The following is a 19128-nucleotide window of genomic DNA, read 5'->3' as shown; positions in this document are numbered from 1 at the left end:
TGTTTTGTTGTATTTAAAAATGTGCTTTGTAGCCTTGTTTCAAGTTTAACCAGGATCGGATCCACTCATTTCTTCCTTTGGACTACACATCTGTTGGTCTCGGCTGTTTCGTCCGGATTGGATTGCATACGTTTTTTTTTGCATACAGTATTTCATTTGTTTGAATGTGATTTATACCGTGTTGATTTGTGGTCAGTTGTAGTTGAAGACTACTGAGATTTGATACTCTTTATGGTTGTATAGTAAAAGAGTTTGATATTTTGATTGTATGATTGAGGCTGGGTTTAAGCTACACTTTTATGAACGGACAAACATTGCGTGACTAAGGTCACTTGAGTTCACTGAACTCCTTTACCAGGCTGGACTCTTAGGCCTGAGGTACAGGACCTTTCTGGAGGAACCAGAGCTCATTGTTTGTTGTTATTGCGTGTGTGTGATCATTTATGTTGGTAATACAACCAATGCAAAAGAACAGTTGTTTTGAAGTTATTTCCAATGTTTTTAATGGTTTATGAAAAGTGTATGTCCATCCTTTTCCATGTGTCCTTTGTATTGGTGTAGACTTGACGGACCAGACGGGACTCATTCCCTCACAAAACAAAAAGGAGAAAGGAATATTTTCTCTGGTCGGCACAACCTAACTGGCACCCCTACAAACAATAACCTCAAGTCAAAACCGTTACAACATGCCTTCAAGGCAACTCGGCCGCTCGTCTAAAACCCTTCCTCAATGTTTGTTCTATACATGTCTCCCAACTTCCTACTGTCCTGTAAAAAAAACTATAATAAATAAATAAATCAAAGATAAGGAGATCGGAGCTCCTGGTATATAACATTTGTTTTACCTCTCTGCCAAACCACATAGAATACAAATCTTTTGACACCCACCAGAAAATTATTCTAGGGATGACTGTATCAATCAATAAAAAACACACAATATAAATACATTAAATAAATAAAGACATGAATACGCAAAACCAAATAAATTAAAATACACAAACAAATATCCCAGTACTTCATAAATATAAATATATATATTTTAAGTATAAATAAGTATCTAAGAGCCTCAACAGACAAATCAAACCGTGGACATGGTTTATCTCACATCCGAGTTAGAGGGAGTGCAGGCGGGGACTTGCCACTATCTGGCAGCTATCAGTGTTGCTTTATCTCAAGGAAAACCTGAGACAGCAATCAGAGATGTCGTAGACTAGCAGGACAAGCTAAGAACAAAACCCTCATGGGGAGAAAGAGATGAAGAAACGCAGGTACTCAGTCTTTCAGTTGCTATTGTACCAATTGATGGGGAACAGATCGAACAAGGCCAGCTATCTGCAGTTAAAGGATGAGGACCAGATCTTGGCAGATAGGGGATGGCACCAAAACCAAAACCAATTGTGTAGCGTCCCTCTCTCTCAGATAAAGTGCTCCACTTGCTTCATGTTTTCGAATGTCCCGTTTGACCTTGATTGACAGAATAAATAGAAAGACTGAAGCAGGCTCGAATGACGCAGCTGCCTGAGAAGTCCAATAGGCTTGTGGCACGGACGACCCCACTCCGGTCCTCCATCCATGTCTGCACAGGTTTTGCTGCCGCTTGTAGAGTGCAGCCCAGCCCCTTTGTCCTGGCCTGAAAAGGAGTAGTTCAGCCGCTCTGTCCCGGCCTGGAAGTCAGGTGTTCGACATTGCGCAGGCTGCGTTTTAGGTTCTGTGTGAAGTCACGGAGCTGCAACAGGATAAAGTGAGTGGCAACCTGAACCTCGTAGTCCCCTGGGAGGCGTGAGGCCAGTCCCGAGGCCTCGTACTGGGCCACACTGCTCATCTGGCCCGGCTCCTGCATCTGAACAACACAAAAACACACACATTCAGGAGGTTATCAACCTAAACGAACATCTCAAGCGTGACGATATGAGTGTAGGACCTCTGTGATCTTGCTATTACTCAGGGAGTTTGTGTGTGTCAGTCTCACCTTGTTGACCTGGGCCAGCAGGTCTCTGATGTCAGCCAGGAGTCCTGTCACCTTTTCAGTGGCCACACGCTCCTTCAGCACACCCAGCACATCCTGATACAGCTGCAGCCCCGCAGACATACTGCTCAGACACACCTCCTGTAGGCGGAAGCACACAGCTGGTCAGTCAACTAAAATGGACCATGGCCAGTATGCTAGGACACAACGCAATAAGGAATCGTATCAGAACTATTCATGCCAGCTTTATTATTCTATCTGCAACACTCCGTAGCAGTTTCCCCCTCTCTCTCACACACACACACAACACACACACACACGTGGAGGCTCCTCAGAGGAGGAAGGGAAGGACCATCCTCCTCAGTGAGTTTCATAAAAATACAAAAGTTGTATTGTGAAACATTAAAAAATGTATTATTTTTAGATAACTATACAAAATATATTCACGTAACCAAATAATTGATTAAAGCGCACTGTTTAGCAATGGTCTACAGTGGTGTTTGTTTACTTAGAACCTAACAGACAACTAGGAAAAGCTCAAACTAAGTTTATTCACCCAATGGGTCAGACAGCTGAAAAGACAAAGATATATTCCCACCAGCACAAGTATTTACACCACAATTTAGGCAGAGTCTCCTCCTTTTCTCTAAACATGACATATTTGACGTATTAAACGGCACTGACACACACACTCACCAGGGTGAAGTTGATTTGGTTTAGGGGTCTGCAGACAGTCTTTAGTTCTGGTGCTGCGGGGATGCCCAGGGAGGTCACCATGGACTGGTACGGTATGTTCCTAGACTGGCTGGACGGGTCAAGGGTCAGGCCCTAGGAGAAGAGGAGTGGAGTGGTTATAGAGCTGGAGCCAATGTAATGCATACATGTATGTCTATGGGTTGACTGCAGATCAAGCAGAGAGAAGTTGGGGTTAGTGCACTTTTGGAATCTGTGTTGTTAGTGGTCATGACAGGTTGTAAAACCAAACCACACCAAGTTTAAATGCACAAAGAGATGCATTTGTTTTGCAATTTAACTAAACCTACAGTATATTTTCCTAAATGTGCCTGCAGTTACACAGTATAATTGCATTTACTAAATTTAGCAGCAGCTAAATGCGATATTGATCTTTGTTAGATACATGCTTGTGCATTCTTCAGCGCAAATATGTCCTGTCGTGTGCTAGGGTTTGTTTTATGCAAAAACAGCACAATGTTTACATGTTCTAACGGTCAACGTGATTTCAACTCAAATCGAGCATTAAAGACCATGCAAAGCTACGTAATTTTACCCATAAAAGTTTGCGATTAAATGACATACAGTAAAGACCATACACACCACGTAAGAATAGGGCATCTTCGCCGTCCAACAGACTTACCGTGATTTTGACACTAGACCCGTGAACCATGGGGATGTTGCCTAATATTTTTTCGACCAAACTCCTTGCGTCCATTGACCTCTCTGGAAGGTGTGCGGACCGGACCAGAAAAGCTAAACTGCAGAGCAGACCTACAACTTGGAGAAAGGAAAAACAGCTGCAGAACGACTCTATGACGATACGGATTATGAACAAGTTGAACTGAGATACAGCCAGTGCCTCCGCAGAACATTATGCAAGAAAGGGGCGCGTGTCAAATGTAGTGCGTTGAGGTACGCAGTAGCCATGCACAATAAAATGCCTGGAGACAACCACTCAAAATATGTCCAAGCTATTATGACTTTCCTCAGACAATTTTGTTTTTAACAAAATATTGTTTCCAACTTTTTTTTAAGAAAGTTGCATCGAGAAGAAAAAATACACAAATTAATAGTGTCCTAGTCAAATGTATTTATAAATATATCATATAAAATATCACTTACTTTTGAGAGTGTTCATTCCGTGTCAGTATGGTTAGTCTATTTTGCTAAATATGTAGGATTCTTTCTTATCTCCCATTTGAGGGAGACTTGAAGTATTTATATGATTCAAGTATGTTTCATGGGAAATTCCACTGAAGGGTGATTGTACTGGAGGGTCATTGTAAACCTGCAATAGTGAGTGACTAATAATTTGGGCTCTATTCAATCTGATTTGCGGAAGTCCAGCTTTACAGCGTGGTTGAAATGTAAAGGCAATGTTCCCGCTTTAGCAGAGACTGAATTCATGGTAAACGCTACACATGTAGTAGGCTCAAACGGAAATTAGGCTACCTTTACATTTCTATCGCGGAATCTGTAACGCTTCAGTTTTACATATTGAATAAAGCCATTAAGAGATAGAAATGCTACATCCTGATGACCTTGTGATAGCTTGGCATGCATTCAAAAATCAGAACATGAGCAAATATATAATGCATGTGATTAAAACTGCGCTTATGATTTTCTTTAAAGACAACCAGCCTAATTAGGCTTTCAGTACAGAAACTATAAATAGGCTAAGCCTAATTGTTGTATTCTGCTGTTTTATATCTATTATAAAGCTATTATTTGTATTTTATTAGGCCAATATTTTATTTCTTAGAGCTTATTGTAAAGCACTTTGAGCTGCACATTATGAATCAAATAAACGAAACAAAGCTATTAATTGCCTAATATTGATTGGATCCATTCTGCACTCCCCATCCACTCTGTCCTACCCTGTGATCCTTCACCTTTCCACCTGGCTGTCACTGTCTGGACTCTGTCACTCCTGCCATACTGGACTCCCTAATGTTTAACTGTATGTGTTCTAACCCCATGTATTAAACAACATTTTATCTGTAAAGTGTGTTGAGACTTATGAAATGCACTTTAAATAGGCCTAGCTGGTGACTTGACTTGATTAACAGGTCTATACGTCTTATTATTTTACTCTTTAATTTACATTTGTGGATGGGAAATTAGTTCCAGCCTATAATTCAGAAAAATTTAATATTATTATTTCTTTCTTTATTATTCAATAGCCTGAAGTGAACGGTCACGCTGCGGACAATAGGCTGTGATTGAAAATAGCTATATGCGCTCTACAAAACAGTCGCACATCCAAAAACAATGCAGGGGACGTTCGCGCGTGCAGCTGTGTTGACATCATGGCAAGCCCAAGACGGAAACAACCTTATGGCATTTTCAGTGACGTTCATGTAGGGCTATATTACCCAGAAAAAAAATTCATGTACATCATTTCACAACTCTAGTTGTAACAATTCGACATGTTATGTATGCTACTCTCTGAGCAGGCATATACTTAGAAAATAAGGTTGGGTTACCTAATGCTTAGTTCCTATTTTATTTCCTCAGAACAATTGAAGACTAATATCCCCGTTTGTAAAATCCTTATTTGCGCAAGTAAATTAGTCTTACTTCAGGATTTGGCCATTGCGCAATGACATCAAGCCCACGCACATCTTAATTGCCAGGTGTGCTGACTTGTTCTCTTGACTACAAATCCCTTTCTTAGGTAATAACTGACCTCATTCCCAGGGTCTTAATTAAGCAATAAGGCCCGAGGATGTGTGCTATATGACCAATATCCGTGTTAACAGCCCTTAGCGGTGGTATATTGGCCATATATCACAAACCCCCGAGGTGCCATATTGCTAATATAAACTGGTTACCAACATAATTACAGCAATCAAAAATACATGTTTCGCCATACCCATGGTATATGGTCTGATACACCACGACTGTCAGCCAATCAGAATTTAGGAATCGAACCACCCATTTTATAATGTACCATTTATCATGCCGTTTGTGAATAGCTCATATCGTTTCCAGAATTGGCATATAAGCTAGTTTTGATTGCATAAATTATTTTCTAATGTAGGATGTTTTCCCCTCCATTTGTTGTGCCTACCAGTAATGCTAGACTCTTGAATATAGAATCTATCATTATGGCTGACCCCCGTGTTCAAGGGAACATGGTGCCGCGCGGTGAAGCACCGCTTCCCATGAATTTTCATGGGGAATGCCAACTAGGTTGCGGTACATTGCCGCGTGCCGCTTACGCCGCCCATTGTGACTCGCTTGTGGGCGTGCTGGCAGCGTATGACAGCAGCAAGTTCGACTGTGCGTCAAGAATTCTGCATAGCATGTTTGTATGAAGATTAAAACATTTTAAAAAGTTTGTATGAAGGTCTGGCTATTAAATGGGTAAATATTTCAATAGTAATATCCTCTAAAACACTCTGGTGACAAACACACTTTTCTGCCCTGTTTCCAATTGTCCACAAGGCTGGGAGAACATAATTCAAGTAAATACATTTCGAAAATGTAAAATAAACCTAACTAGCTACAGTGCAGGCTTACTCAAATGAGCTGCTAAATGAGCTAGCTAGCAACTTCACATAGTGTATAGATAGGTAGCTGGTGATATTTAATTAAGTTAGCTAGCTATCTTTATGTATTTATCACTGTAAAAAATCAAACTCCAACTGCAGTTGTAGGTAGCTAGCTAACAACCATGGAGGAGGGTGAAAGGATAGTAGCCCCAACTGTCAAAGTGAGAGAGTAGGCTATTTCGGATAGGGCAGGTACTTTTGTGTAGTTCCTGTCCCTAGAAGTATGGACGGAGATAATAGTAACATACTATTCAGTGCAGTGTAATTTGAGTATAATGAAGACTGTTGTGAGGTTTTCTCTTCGGATAAAGAGAGCTATGAAAGTCTGTCGACGTATGTAGAGGTCCCAATGAAGAGCAGCGGTTCTCAGTCCTGGTCCTGGGAACTCAAAAGGGTGACCGTTTTTGCCTTAGCACTGCACACCTGATTCAAATGATCAACTCATCATCAAGCTTCAAGGGATATTTATGTATTAATTGTTGACGCTATCCTTGATATGATCCTGTTAATGTCACATGCTACACATACATACAGTTGAAGTAGGACGTCTACAAACACTTAGGTGGGAGTCATTCAAACTCGTTTTTCAACCACTCCACAATTTTCTTGTTAACAAACTATAGTTTTGGCAAGTCGGTTAGGACATCTACTTTGTGCATGACACAAGTAATTTTTCCAACAATTGTTTACAGACATATTATTTCACTTATAATTCACTGTGTCACAATTCCAGTGGGTCAGAAGTTTACATACACTTAGTTATGTAAACTGAAACGGAACTAAAAAAGCGTGTGCCAAAATTCACCCACCTTATTGTGGGAAGCTTGTGGAAGGCTATCCGAAACGTTTGACCCAAGTTAAACCATTTCAAGGCAATGCTACCAAATACTAATTGAGTGTATGTAAACTTCTGACCCACTGGGAATGTGATGAAAGAAATAAAAGCTGAAATAAATCATTCTCTCTACTATTATTCTGACATTTCACATTTTTATAATAAAGTGGTGATCCTGACCTAAGACAGGGAATTTTTACTAGGATTAAATGTCAGGAATTGTGGAAAAACAGAGCTTTTAAATGTATTTGGCTAAGGTGTATGTAAACTTCCGACTTCAACTGTGTGTGCCCATCAATCCAATGTTATCATACTTTATTATAGGGGATATTGTACTTTAGTAATCCACAATGACCTGGTGATGTAAAAGTCTAATAATGACATTATCTTCCATATTCCTACAGTTACCTTGTAACTGGAGATTCCTTCAAAACAGTTAGTGTAGGACACTGCAAGGTTGGGTGACCAAGGCCATCTGGGACTGCCTCCAGGAGGAATTCAGGCATGTGAAGGCTACCTGTGTTCTGCATAACTTCCTGAGGATGGACACAAGGACAAGGAGGGGATCTGCAGCTCACTGCCGTATGCCAGAGGAGAAGTCTGCTGCTCTGCAGGATGTTTCAAGGATGGGGTCCAACAACACAGCAAGAGAAGCTATCCATGTGCGGGAGATCTTCACCTCCTACTTCTTCGAAGAGGGTGCTGTTCCATGGCAACACCATAGACTACACTATGCACAACCAAAGGCTTTTTTAAGTCATCCACATTGCAATAAGAGTATTATTCCATTTACTTAGCTATGTCAACTGCAGTTATTCAATTCCTAGTTTCTCTCCATTTGATTTCTACTTCTCAGGTGAGGGTGCTGTTTAGGTAAGGGTGTGATGTCTGTACAAAAACAAAACAGACTATTTAAAGTCACCCATATTGAAAGAATGTGGAACAATTAGACACCCTATAACCCACACCTAAACACTCATGTATCAATCTGATTGATGGATTGTGTTGTGCAGTAATCAGGCTCAGGATTATAACTGTGGCTCCTTCCACCGTCAAAGAATAGGCATGAGGGCCAACCATTCACTTCATTATTTCTATAACTACGCTATATTGTTTGTCCTTGTGTGTCCATTCACGTTTTTCAGTATTAAGTACTCTGCAGCCACTTAGTGTGGACACCAGGTGAGGCCACACAGATTCCTGTTGAACACCTTCTTTAACTACCCTATTTTCTCAATAACAGTCTCTCTCCTTCAATCTTTTCAGTCTCCTGAGGGAGAATAGGTTTTGTCGTGCCCCCTTGGACCATGTTAGTTTGTTGATGTGGACGCCAAGGAATTTGAAGCTCTCAACCTGCTCCACTACAGCCCTGTCAATGAGAATGAGGGTGTGCTCGGTCCTCCTTTTCCTGTAGTCCACAATCATCTCCTTTGTCTTTAACATGTTGAGGGAGAGGTTGTTGTCCTTCCACCACATGGTCAGGTCTCTTACCTCCCCCCTATAGCCTGTCTCATCGTTGTCTGTGTTCAGGCCTACCACTTCTGTCATCAGCACACTTAATGATGGTGGTGGAGTCGTGCCTGGCTGTGCAGTGAACAGGGAGTACAGGAGGGGACTGAGCACGCACCCCTGAGGTGCCCCCTTGTTAAGGATCAGCGTGGTGGATGTGTTGTTACCTACCCTTACCACCTGGGGGCAGCCTGTCAGGAAGTCCAGGATCCAGTTGCAGAGGGAGATGTTTAGTCTCAGGGTCCTTAGCTTGGTGATGAGCTTTGAGGGCACTATGGTGTTGAACACTGAGCTGTAGTCAATGAATAGCATTCTCGCATAGGTGTTTCTTTTGTCCAGGTGGGAAAGGGCAGTGTGTAGTGCAATAGAGATTGCGTCATCTGTGGATCTGTTTGTGCGGTATGCAAATTGGAGTAGGTCTAGGGTTTCTGGGATAATGGTGTCGATGTGAGCCATGACCAGCCTTTCATGGCTACAGACGTGAGTGCTACGGGTCATTAGTCATATAGGTAGGTTACCTTAGTGTTCTTGGGCACAGGGACTATTGTGGTCTGCTTGAAGCATGTTGGTATTACATACTCAGACAGGGAGAGGTTGAAAATGTCAGTGAAGACACTTGCCAGTTGGTCAGCGCATGCTCGAAGTACATGTCCTGGTAATCCATCTGGCCCAGCGGCCTTGTGAAAGTTAACATGTTTAAAAGTCTCTCACATCGGCTACGGAGAGCGTGATCACAGTCTTCCGGAATAGCTGATGCTGTTTAAGTGTTACTTGCCTGGAAGCGCGCATATAAGTTATTTAGCTTGTCTGGTAGGCTCGTGTCACTGGGCAGCTCTCGGCTGCGATTCCCTTTGTAGTCTGTAATAGTTTGCAAGAACTTCTTTCAATAAAGTGTTTCATAGTCTCTGCTGGTTTAAATTAAGTCTCATTTGATGAAATACTACACCTATCCTGTGTTTATCAGATCAATGCAGATGAAGGAAATTAGTTTTCATTCTATCTGTATATATGAATTAAAAATCAGCCTTTAATTAGTTAAATCCTGTTTCTAGTCTATTAGTTACAATGTGTAAGCATTGATGTCTCAGGACCAAGATTGGTAAACACTGAAGTGTATAATTGTAATAAACTCAGCAAAAAAAAAAAAAGTCCCTTTTTCAGGACCCTGTCTTTCAAAGATAATTTGTAAAAATCCCCCCCCCCAAAATATCTTCACAGATCTTCATTGTAAAGGGTTTAAACACTGTTTCCCATGCTTGTTCAATGAACCATAAACAATTCATGAACATGCACCTGTGGAATGGTCAGACGGTAGGCAATTAACGTCAGCAGGCCCACAAGCGCAGGCAATTTACCGCTTGCTAGTGAACACGAGCCACGATCCCTAACAATGTCAATACATTTTGCCTAGAGCTTTAATATTACATTTTCATTTTAGCGAATGAGTAATCAAGCGCGATGCTCCAGAACCATTACTGTATGTCTATGTGTGTCCCAATAATCTCTTCTCCCTCCTGAAGTATGACTCATTCACTAGTCTGCAGATATTGAAAAGCACTGGATTGGTGTTGGCATGGGCATTGTTCACTTTGCAGGAAGTGACTGGTATAGGACTGCAATTATGACTGGTTTATACAGTGCTGTCAAAGTATGACAGCACTTCCCCTTTCCCACATTTCATTACACCTTACTCTATAATGGATTCAATGAAATGTTTCTCATCAATCTACACAAAATACCCCATAATGACAAAGTGAACAGGTAAAACATTTTTTTGCACATTTTTATTGATTTTTTACAAATAAAAGGAAATACCTTATTTACATAAGTATTCAGGCCCTTTGTTATGAGACCCTGTTTCCAATGAGCATCTTGACATTTCTACAACTCGATTGGAGTCCACATGTGGTAAATTCAATTGATTGGACATGATTTGGAAAGGTCCCACATGACAATGCATGTGAGAGCAAAAACCAAGTCATGAGGTGGAAGGAATTGTCCGTAGAGCTCAGAGACAGGATTGCGTCAAGGCACAGGTCTGGGTACAGAAAAAAAGTCTGCAGCATTGAAGGTTCCCAAGAACACAGTGGTCTCCATTCTTTAATGGAAGAAGTTTGGAACCACCAAAACTCTTGCTGGCCGCCCGGCCAAACTGAGCAATTGGGGGAGAAGGGCCTTGGTCAGGGAGGTGACCAAGAACCCGATGGTCACTCTGACAGAGCTTCAGAATTCCTCTGTGGAGATGGGAGAACCTTCCAGAAGGATAATCTCTGCAGCACTCCACCAATCAGGCCTTCATTGTAGAGTGGCCAGACAGACACCACTCCTCAGTAAAAGGCACATGACAGCCTTTTACCTAAAGGACTGACCATGAGAAACAAGATTCTCTGGTCAGATGAAACCAATATTAAACTCTTTGGCCTGAATGCCAAGCAATATGTCTGGAGGAAACCTGGGACAATCCCTAAAGTGAAGCATGTTGGTGGCAGCATCATGTTGTGGGGATGTTTTTCAGAGGCAGGGATGGAAGACTAGTCAGGATCGAGGGAAAGATGAACAGAGCAAAGTACAGAGAGATCCTTGAAAACCTGCTCCAGAGCGCTCAGGACCTCAGACTGGGGCGATGGTTCACCTTCCAACAGGACAAAAACCCTAAGCACACGGGAGAAGTCTCAATGTCCTTGAGTGGCCCAACCAAAGCCCGGACCTGACCACGATCAAACATCTCTGGAGAGACCTGAAAATAGCTGTGCAGCCAACACTCCTCATCCAACCTGACAGATTGAGAGGATATCCAGAGAATGTGAGAAACTCCCCAAATATAGCTGTGCCAAGAAGACTCTAGGTTGTAAGCACTGCCAAAGGCACTTCAACAAAGTACTGAGTAAAGGGTCTGAATACTTATGTAAATGTGGTATTTCAGTTATTTGGCCAAATTTTCAAAACACCTGTTTTTGCTTGTCATTATATTGGGGAATTGTGTGTAGATTGAGGGGAAAAATATGATGCTACCGTATCAATATGTGAGAAAAGTCATGGGGTCTGAATACTTTCCGAATGCACTATTATACCAGTCACTTCTTTTAAAATACATGAAGCTAATGGAACAAAAGAGATAATTGGGATGCACCCTATGAGGCAGGAGGAAGAGGGAGCTAAATGAAGAAATCAGAGGAAGGAACAGGAGCCGTGAATAAGGAGGCAGAGACAAATCTAACTAGTTGAGCTCAACGGCACAGTTCTAAAGAGGGACAACAAATTCATTCATTTCCTCAAGGTATTTTGAAATATGAGTTTCCATATCTGCATTTTAGAAAGGGCTGCTGTCAAGATATTGAATTGCGCAGCAAAAATAACAACCAAGGAGCCAACAAATTCCTAACAGAAAAACTTACAAGCTGCTCTGTGCCAGAAGGCTCTTAGTTTGCTAGACATTCACTGTACAAATGAGTGTTCCCCAAATTAGATTAAATTGACAAAGACTGGTTTTGCGTGCTGGCCTAAAACTCAATACATAATACACAAAATGTCTCTCCCAGCATGTTGACAGTGACACGCAAAGTCTAAAAGCAGGGACAACGAGGACCAGTGGTAGGGTTGAAGAGGTGTTCTTATTGTATGTTACAATGCTAACATACATATGTTATAAATGGCCTTGTGCCTGCAGAGAAATAAACAAAACAACTATTACAAGAGAGAGGAGGAAGAATAGAGGGGGGAGAGAAAGGGAAAAAACAATAAGGCATCCTTGTACTCGTTCCTCTCAGAGGATCATGGGAAACTGTCATCGTCATCTTCCGCCATCTCCTTGGCGAACTCCAGGTCCTGCTGCTCCCGCTCTCTGCGCTCCTGAAATGCAAACACACACTAAAGCTGCAGTATGTAACTTTTTGGGAGACCTGACCAAATTCCCACAGAAATGTGTTATAGATCTGTCATTCTCATTGAAAGCAAGTCTAAGCAGTATATCTGTTCTATGTGCTCTATTTCTATGCCTCCCATTCTTAAGTTTTGTTTTTGCGTCTTTTAAATTTGGTTTTGTACACCAGCTTCAAACAGCTGAAAATATAATATTTTGGGTTATGGAAAAGATATTTCAGTGGTTTGATGGTACAATGAATCTCACAAACTGAAATTAGGCAAACTATTAGACTTAGCAACCAGAAAATGGTGGAGTGATTTATGCATAGTGCATCTTTAAAATTATTAAGTTTGCAAATAACTAACATTTTAGAATGACAGTTAGCATTTAGTCTGAAATTCTAGTCCCAAATATAACATTACAAAGCTAGTTAACACTGCCCCCTTGTGGTCATAACAGTAAAATATAGCATACCGGTAGTTAAGCAGCACAGATATAAAGAACAATTTCATTTTATCTCCTACAAAAGAACCCTCACGACAGTCAATTTCAGGGGCTAATAAAAGGAGTAGTAAACAGTTGGTACACACCTCTGCTGATTCTAGGTCCTTGTTGTAAGCCTTGGGTGGAAACCTCATGGCCTTGACAGACATGTTGTGTATGTCCAGGCAGAAGGAGATCCTCTGGTGGAAGGCCAGCTGGGGCTCCCTGGTACCGTAGATGTCCATGGTCTCTTTAGACTGAACATAGCCCTTCTCATGGTTGATGCTGGCTTCGATCACTCCATCACGGATAGCCTGGAAGAGAGGGATGAGGTTGGGAGAAAGAAAATCAGTAAGAGACCGAGGTAGTTTACCCTTGCCACCGGTGGCTTAGGACAGTTGACTGCATTCCATATTTATCACACACAAGGCTTAGGACAGTTGACTGCATTCCATATTTATCACACACAAGTGATGTGCTTCCCTATTAATGCTCTTTAGGAAATCCTTGTATGAGCTGATGTAGAGCAGGCGGTGGGGATAAATCATGAGCTTAAGGTACAATATATACATACACATACTGAACAAAAATGAAAAGGTCCCATGTTTCATAAGCACAAAAAGCTTATTTCACACAAATTTATTTACATCCCTGTTATTGAGCATTTCTCCAGCCACATGGCAGGTGTGGCATTATCAAGAAGCTGATTAAACAGCATGATCATTGCACAGGTGCACAAAGCCACATGTGTCAAGTTAAGGGAGTGTACAATTGGCATGCTGACTACAGGAATTTCCACCAGAGCTGTAATGTTAATTTCTCTACCATAAGCCACCTCTGACATTTTAGACAATTTGGCAGTACGTCCAACCGGCCGCACAACTGCAGACCACATGTAACCATGCCAGTCCAGGGACCTCCACACATTCGGCTTCTTCACCTACTCACATCGTCCGAGACCAGCCACCCGGACAGCTGATGAAACTGTGGGTTTGCACAACCAAAGAATCTCTACACAAACAGTCTCAGGGAAGCTCATCTGCATGCACGTCATCCTCACCAGGGTCTTGACCTGCCTGCAGATAAGCATCCTAACAGACTTCAGTGGATAATTGCTCATCTTCCATGGCCACTGGCACGCTGGAGAAGTGTGGTCTTGATGGATGAATCCAGGTTTGAACTAACGGGTAGATGGCGTGTATGGAGTCATGTGGGCGAGCGCTTTGCTGATGTCAGCGTTGTGAACAGAGTGCCCCATGGGGCGGAGGGGTGTGGGCAGGCATAAGCTATGGACAACGAACACAATTGGATTTTATCGATGGCAATTTGAATGCAGAGATACCGTGACGAGATCCTGAGGCCCATTGTTATGCCATTCATGCGCCACCATCACCTCATGTTACATCATGACAATGCCATGTCGCAAGAATCTGTACACAATTCCTGGAAGATGAAAATGTCCCAGTTCTTCCTCGGGCTTCATACTCAGACATGTCACCCATTGAGCATGTTTGGGATGCTGTAGATCGACATGTATGACAGCGTGTTCCTGTTCCCGTCAAGATCCAGCAACTTCACACAGCCATTGAAGAGGAGTGGGAAAACATTCCACAATCAACAGCCTGATCAACCCTATGTGAAGGAGATCTGACATGCTGCACGAGGCAAATGGTGGTCACACCAGATACCGACTGGTTTTCTGATCCAGGCCCCCCTAGACCATATTGACCCCAATCTGGGCACAGATCGCGGTCCACCAACTGATTATGGCTGTATTATATCATGTTACCTTGGCCACTATGAACTCAGCATCCTCTGGACTGTCCAGCTGGAGCTTCTGAGCGATATCTGCCAGGGATATACGCGAGTATGACAGGCTGATCATACGCACACCTACAGGGAGAGATGGTGTTAAATATCAACAAGTCATTCACATATTAAAAATGAAGAGCCATGACCAAAAACTGTTGAAAAGAAGAGGAAGCCATCTGAGAATGTGGAAGAAGAGCCCGAAGTGAAAGCCCTGGTCACTGACCTGTCTTGATGACATTGTGTCGCAGGCGGATGATCAAGGTATAGGTGCCGTCTGCCTGGAACTTCTCTCCAAACTGATCCAGGGCCTGGTTGAACTTGGCCAGGTTACCCGTCCTGACAGCTGTGTAGGAACAGAGACCAGGGTTCACATCTTACTCGCGCTTAAGACTAATCATCATGACCCAGCTTGCCGGCAATTTACCCTGGGTGAGCAGGAAGTAGGGCGCTAGTGATCTCTTCAGAGGAGCCTGGCGGAACTGCAGCCTGTCTGGTATCTCCCCAAGCAACAACTCCACCACAATCAGCAACTTGTGAACCTGATAGGGATAGAGAGAAGATGTGAACAACCTGAATTTTGTGGCATACAGTGGGCTATATTATTTGTTAAGCACTTAAAAATGCATCCCCTGAATTATTGAAATAGCATTAGCATGTGGGTCTTGGCAGATGAGATGTAGTCATTGTGTGCGTCTCAGTTGTTGTTCGTGTATGACGAGGAGAAAGAAAAAAAAATACATTTAAAACTAAATATTATTAAAAGAAATATGACATGCATCATCCCTTGTAAGAAATGGGCTGTACAAATAAAGTTTGATTGATTGACAATATATTGTCAGGCAACACACTATGGGAAATTTGAGTGACAACTTTAAAACCTTAACAATAGTTTCTCCTTTTTAATAAGGTAGCCTAGTGGTTAAGAGCATTGGGCCAGTAACCAAAAGTTCTCTGGTTCAAATCCCTGTGACGACTAGGTGAAAAATCTCTCGATGTGCCCCTGAGCAAGGTTCTTAACCCTAATTGCTCCTGTAAGTCGCTCTGGATAAGAGTGCTAAAAGACTAACGTAAAAGTGTGCGCAAAATGTAATAATTGCACACAAAACTGCATGCTGGGTGTACTAACTGTCTGTTTGAAGCCCACAGCTGTGTGTTGGGGGGCCTTCCTCAGGGCGTTGGTCAGGGTCCTCCTGGCCTCTGTGTACTCCAGCTGGATGGCCTTGATACGACCTGGAGGGTTGAAGGAGAGAATGATCAGAGTGGAAAAGCAGCAAACTAAGCCACAACTACAAATTCATTCATATTCTGAGGCAGTTTCTAATGGTCACTTGAAAACCTGTAGAGGCCCGATAAACATAATTCAATTGAAAGTGATTAAACTAAACTTCTAATGTCTTACTAAAATGTATACAGTTTTATCACGGGTGACGCCTTATGTCAACAGAAATTGGTATGCTTAGGGCTCCTTCCCAGTCCCTCTCCTTCCCAGTCCCTCTCCTTCCCAGTCCCTCTCCTTCCCAGTCCCTCTCCTTCCCAGTCCCTCTCCTTCCCAGTCCCTCTCCTTCCCAGTCCCTCTCCTTCCCAGTCCCTCTCCTTCCCAGTCCCTCTCACCTGTGTAGTAGAGGTAGCGGGCCCACTCGTTGTTGTTGGCCAGCTCAGGGAAGACTGACTTGGACACCAGCTTCTCAGCCTGGTCGTACAGGTTGTACTGCAGGTAGTTCCTCAGCAGCAGGTTGAGCAGCGTGGCCTGGCCGTCGGCGTCGTGCCGCAAGGTGGCCGTCCTCAGGCGCGTGTGCAGGAAACTGAGAGAGAAGGGTTTTTAGTTTAAAATCGATCGAAGGCATTACATTTTAACCTGCATAGGTTCAAACTGGCCGACTGCCTTCTGAGACAACCTCCATCTTTCCCCACTATGTGTTTAAGTCAGAAAAAACAAAAACAGTCAGTGAAAGTGTTGGTGGGCTTACCTACGCACAGTGTCCAGCTGGTTGAGGAACTCGTAGACACGGGAGTGGTAGTAGTAACACTTAGCGGCCACCAGGTCCAGAGCACGCCGGTTCTGAGGTCCGATCTTCTGCAAGAGCTCATCTGACACTTTCTGGGCCTACAGAGAGAAAAGTGAGAAGCTAACAACCAAGACAGGCAGTCGGGAATTAATCCAGACATTTCTTTCTAAGGACTACTGTGTGGTGAGCATTGTATATACCAAAGAGAATTCAGAGCTCAATCCAACATAAATATGTACTGTGCATGCATGAGAGCGAGAGACAGAGGCATACAATAGACAGAGAGAGTGTGTGAACTCCGGTCAGCCCACCTCTGTGTAGCGTTTGTTGTTGGTGAGATAAACCAGCAGGAGCAGCTGCAGGTAGGCCTCCGCCTCAGGGATCAGGGGGGTGGCAGCTGCCTTCCCTGTACGGGGCCTGAACTGGACATCTCCCTCAGTGTCCATGGGCTGGATGGATGCAAGAGATGGAGGGGAGAGGGTGTGGGTAGAGGAGGGAAAAGGAAAGACAGAAGCGGACAGAAAGGGACCAAAGGAGTCAAGTGGGCAAAAGGAGACAGAGATAAAGGCAATGAGTAATAGTTCATAGTCAAGGTTTCTCAGCAATAGAAGTAGTAATAGTAGTACCAGTCTTTTCTATCTGCACTCATCATACCTCCTCTAGGAAGCTGAGTAGGAACTCTTTGCCAGCGGCATTGGAGGTGTAGAAGCCAGACACAGCCTTGTGCAGCACGTTGGGGTTGAGGCGGCGGCTGGTGGAGGGTAGGGCGCGCAGGGCCCTCAGCACAAAGCGAGGCTCCTTGCCCGACACAGCCTTCTCTATCTGCTTCACATGCTCCTTGATGTCTGCAACGGGAGTTGGAGGAGTAAGGTCATAAGGAGAGACTTATGGAAGAATGATTAAAAAACAAAACAATCTGACAGCTAATGTCAGTTCTTTCACTCAATTCAAAACTGAAAAGATTTGTAAATACAATGACCTGTCAAGCTAGGTAGCTACAATTGGATACACAAAACTATAAAAGTTCTGCTTTGACAGGTTACGGTAGTAAAGTGATTTCCAACTGACACACATTGAAGTTAACATTGCTAGTAAACTGATTAACTAGCTAGCTGGCTAGCTAGCTATGACTAGGGGATTTCGTTGTTAGGCACCCAGATAGCTAGCTAGCTAACGTTAGCTACCTAGCTTGTTACTAATATAGCGAGTGAATTTAAAGTCAGACCAACGTCAAACGCAGTTAGTCAAAACATATAGTAACAGGCGAACTAGGTCAGCAAACTACATTCTCTAACGATAGTTACACTTCAAAGTATTGCCAATTAAAACAGGCAAATTAGCTAGCTAGCTACATAGACTAACAGCAGCTTGCTAACTAACATTCGGTACAGTGACGTTAGCTAGGTAGCAAAAACCCGAAGCAGTTGCAACATTCCGTATCTGACATTGAGTTTGAATGTATCCTTTCCAGTGTTTGTGTTAAACCGCAGGTAACCACCTAGCTAGCTACCTTCAAGTGTGAGGGTATCAAGTTCCTTGGGTTTCTTTTCTGCAGTGGCAGAGTCCTCCTCCGGCATCTCCACATCCTGCGGCTCGGGGCCCGCATCCTTCTGTTTCTCAGCCTTGGAGTCCTTGGGTTTCTCGCGTCTCTTGGCTGTTGTCTCTTTCATACTGTCTGGAATATAATGTGCAAGTTTTAAAAAATGAATATAAAAACTTACCTATCATAAGCCAGGTCAAAATAAACCACGTAGAATTCTTATTTGACTCCATTCAACACTCACATTCGTCTCGTCGGCAGAATGACTGGCAACTATTGCGAGACGCAAAGGATTATGGAGACATACCATACTAGTTGATGCTGATAATATCGAGCAGTCAAAAGTAATAGATAGCTGCATAAAGTGATAATTTTCACTGTAACGCTACTTTTAGTACGAATTGTTGTTTGATGTAGATATAAAACAGGGTGATCTGGCAATAACAATACTTTTCTTAATCCAATTTAAAGAAATATTGAATTTGTTTCGGGCTCCACTCATCTACCTTAATAATCCAAACCATTTATGGCGAGTTTTGATCAAATAAAATATGTATTGTAGGCCTATTGTGCTTTAACAGAGTTGTAGCCTGTGTTGTCATTTATATGACGTCCTTTTCTCGCATTGACACATATATACTGAACAAAAACATAAACGCAACATGCAACAATTTCAAATATTTTACAAAGTTACGGTTCATAGAAGGAAATCAGTCAATTTAAATAAATTCATTAGGCTCTAATCTATGGATTTCAAGATTGGGCAAGGGCACAGCCATGGGTGGCCTGTGAAGGCATAGGCCCACCCACTTGGGAGCCAGGT

At 42.8% G+C, this 19128-nt stretch overlaps 1 protein-coding gene across 2 annotated transcripts; it reads right to left on the bottom strand.

Annotated features, from left to right (window-relative positions):
* Window positions 1-12194: 12194 nt before the first annotated feature.
* Window positions 12195-18654, bottom strand: LOC115104041 (26S proteasome non-ATPase regulatory subunit 3-like). 2 transcript variants are annotated; one of them, XM_029625196.2, is made up of 12 exons: window positions 18550-18654; window positions 18276-18440; window positions 17420-17610; window positions 17077-17214; window positions 16727-16863; window positions 16371-16561; window positions 15886-15989; window positions 15184-15298; window positions 14983-15102; window positions 14737-14840; window positions 13055-13261; window positions 12195-12451 (listed from the first exon to the last, which is right to left on the bottom strand). In XM_029625196.2, exons 2-12 carry the CDS (start codon window positions 18433-18435, stop codon window positions 12374-12376), a joined length of 1545 nt encoding a protein of 514 aa, XP_029481056.1. In that variant the 5' UTR covers window positions 18436-18440; window positions 18550-18654; the 3' UTR covers window positions 12195-12373. The 2 variants fall into 2 exon arrangements, with proteins under 2 accessions (XP_029481056.1, XP_029481057.1); XM_029625197.2 differs by having other exon boundaries at window positions 18276-18436; window positions 18550-18626.
* Between the last annotated feature and the right edge of the window lie 474 nt (window positions 18655-19128).

Source organism: Oncorhynchus nerka, linkage group LG21 (assembly GCF_034236695.1).
Source record: "Oncorhynchus nerka isolate Pitt River linkage group LG21, Oner_Uvic_2.0, whole genome shotgun sequence".
NCBI classification, from domain to species: Eukaryota; Metazoa; Chordata; class Actinopteri; order Salmoniformes; family Salmonidae; genus Oncorhynchus; species Oncorhynchus nerka.
This window is presented reverse-complemented; position numbering and strand designations above follow the sequence as displayed.

Bases quoted from the DNA above. Each gene is read 5' to 3' on its own strand.
- LOC115104041 (XM_029625196.2), bottom strand. From the start codon at position 18,435: ATGAAAGAGACAACAGCCAAGAGACGCGAGAAACCCAAGGACTCCAAG. The intron at 15,299-15,885 runs GTTAGTACACCC...TATCCCTATCAG, and splicing joins CTGTGGGCTTCAAACAGACA to GTTCACAAGTTGCTGATTGT. The intron at 15,103-15,183 runs GTAAATTGCCGG...GTTCCTACACAG, and splicing joins CTACTTCCTGCTCACCCAGG to CTGTCAGGACGGGTAACCTG.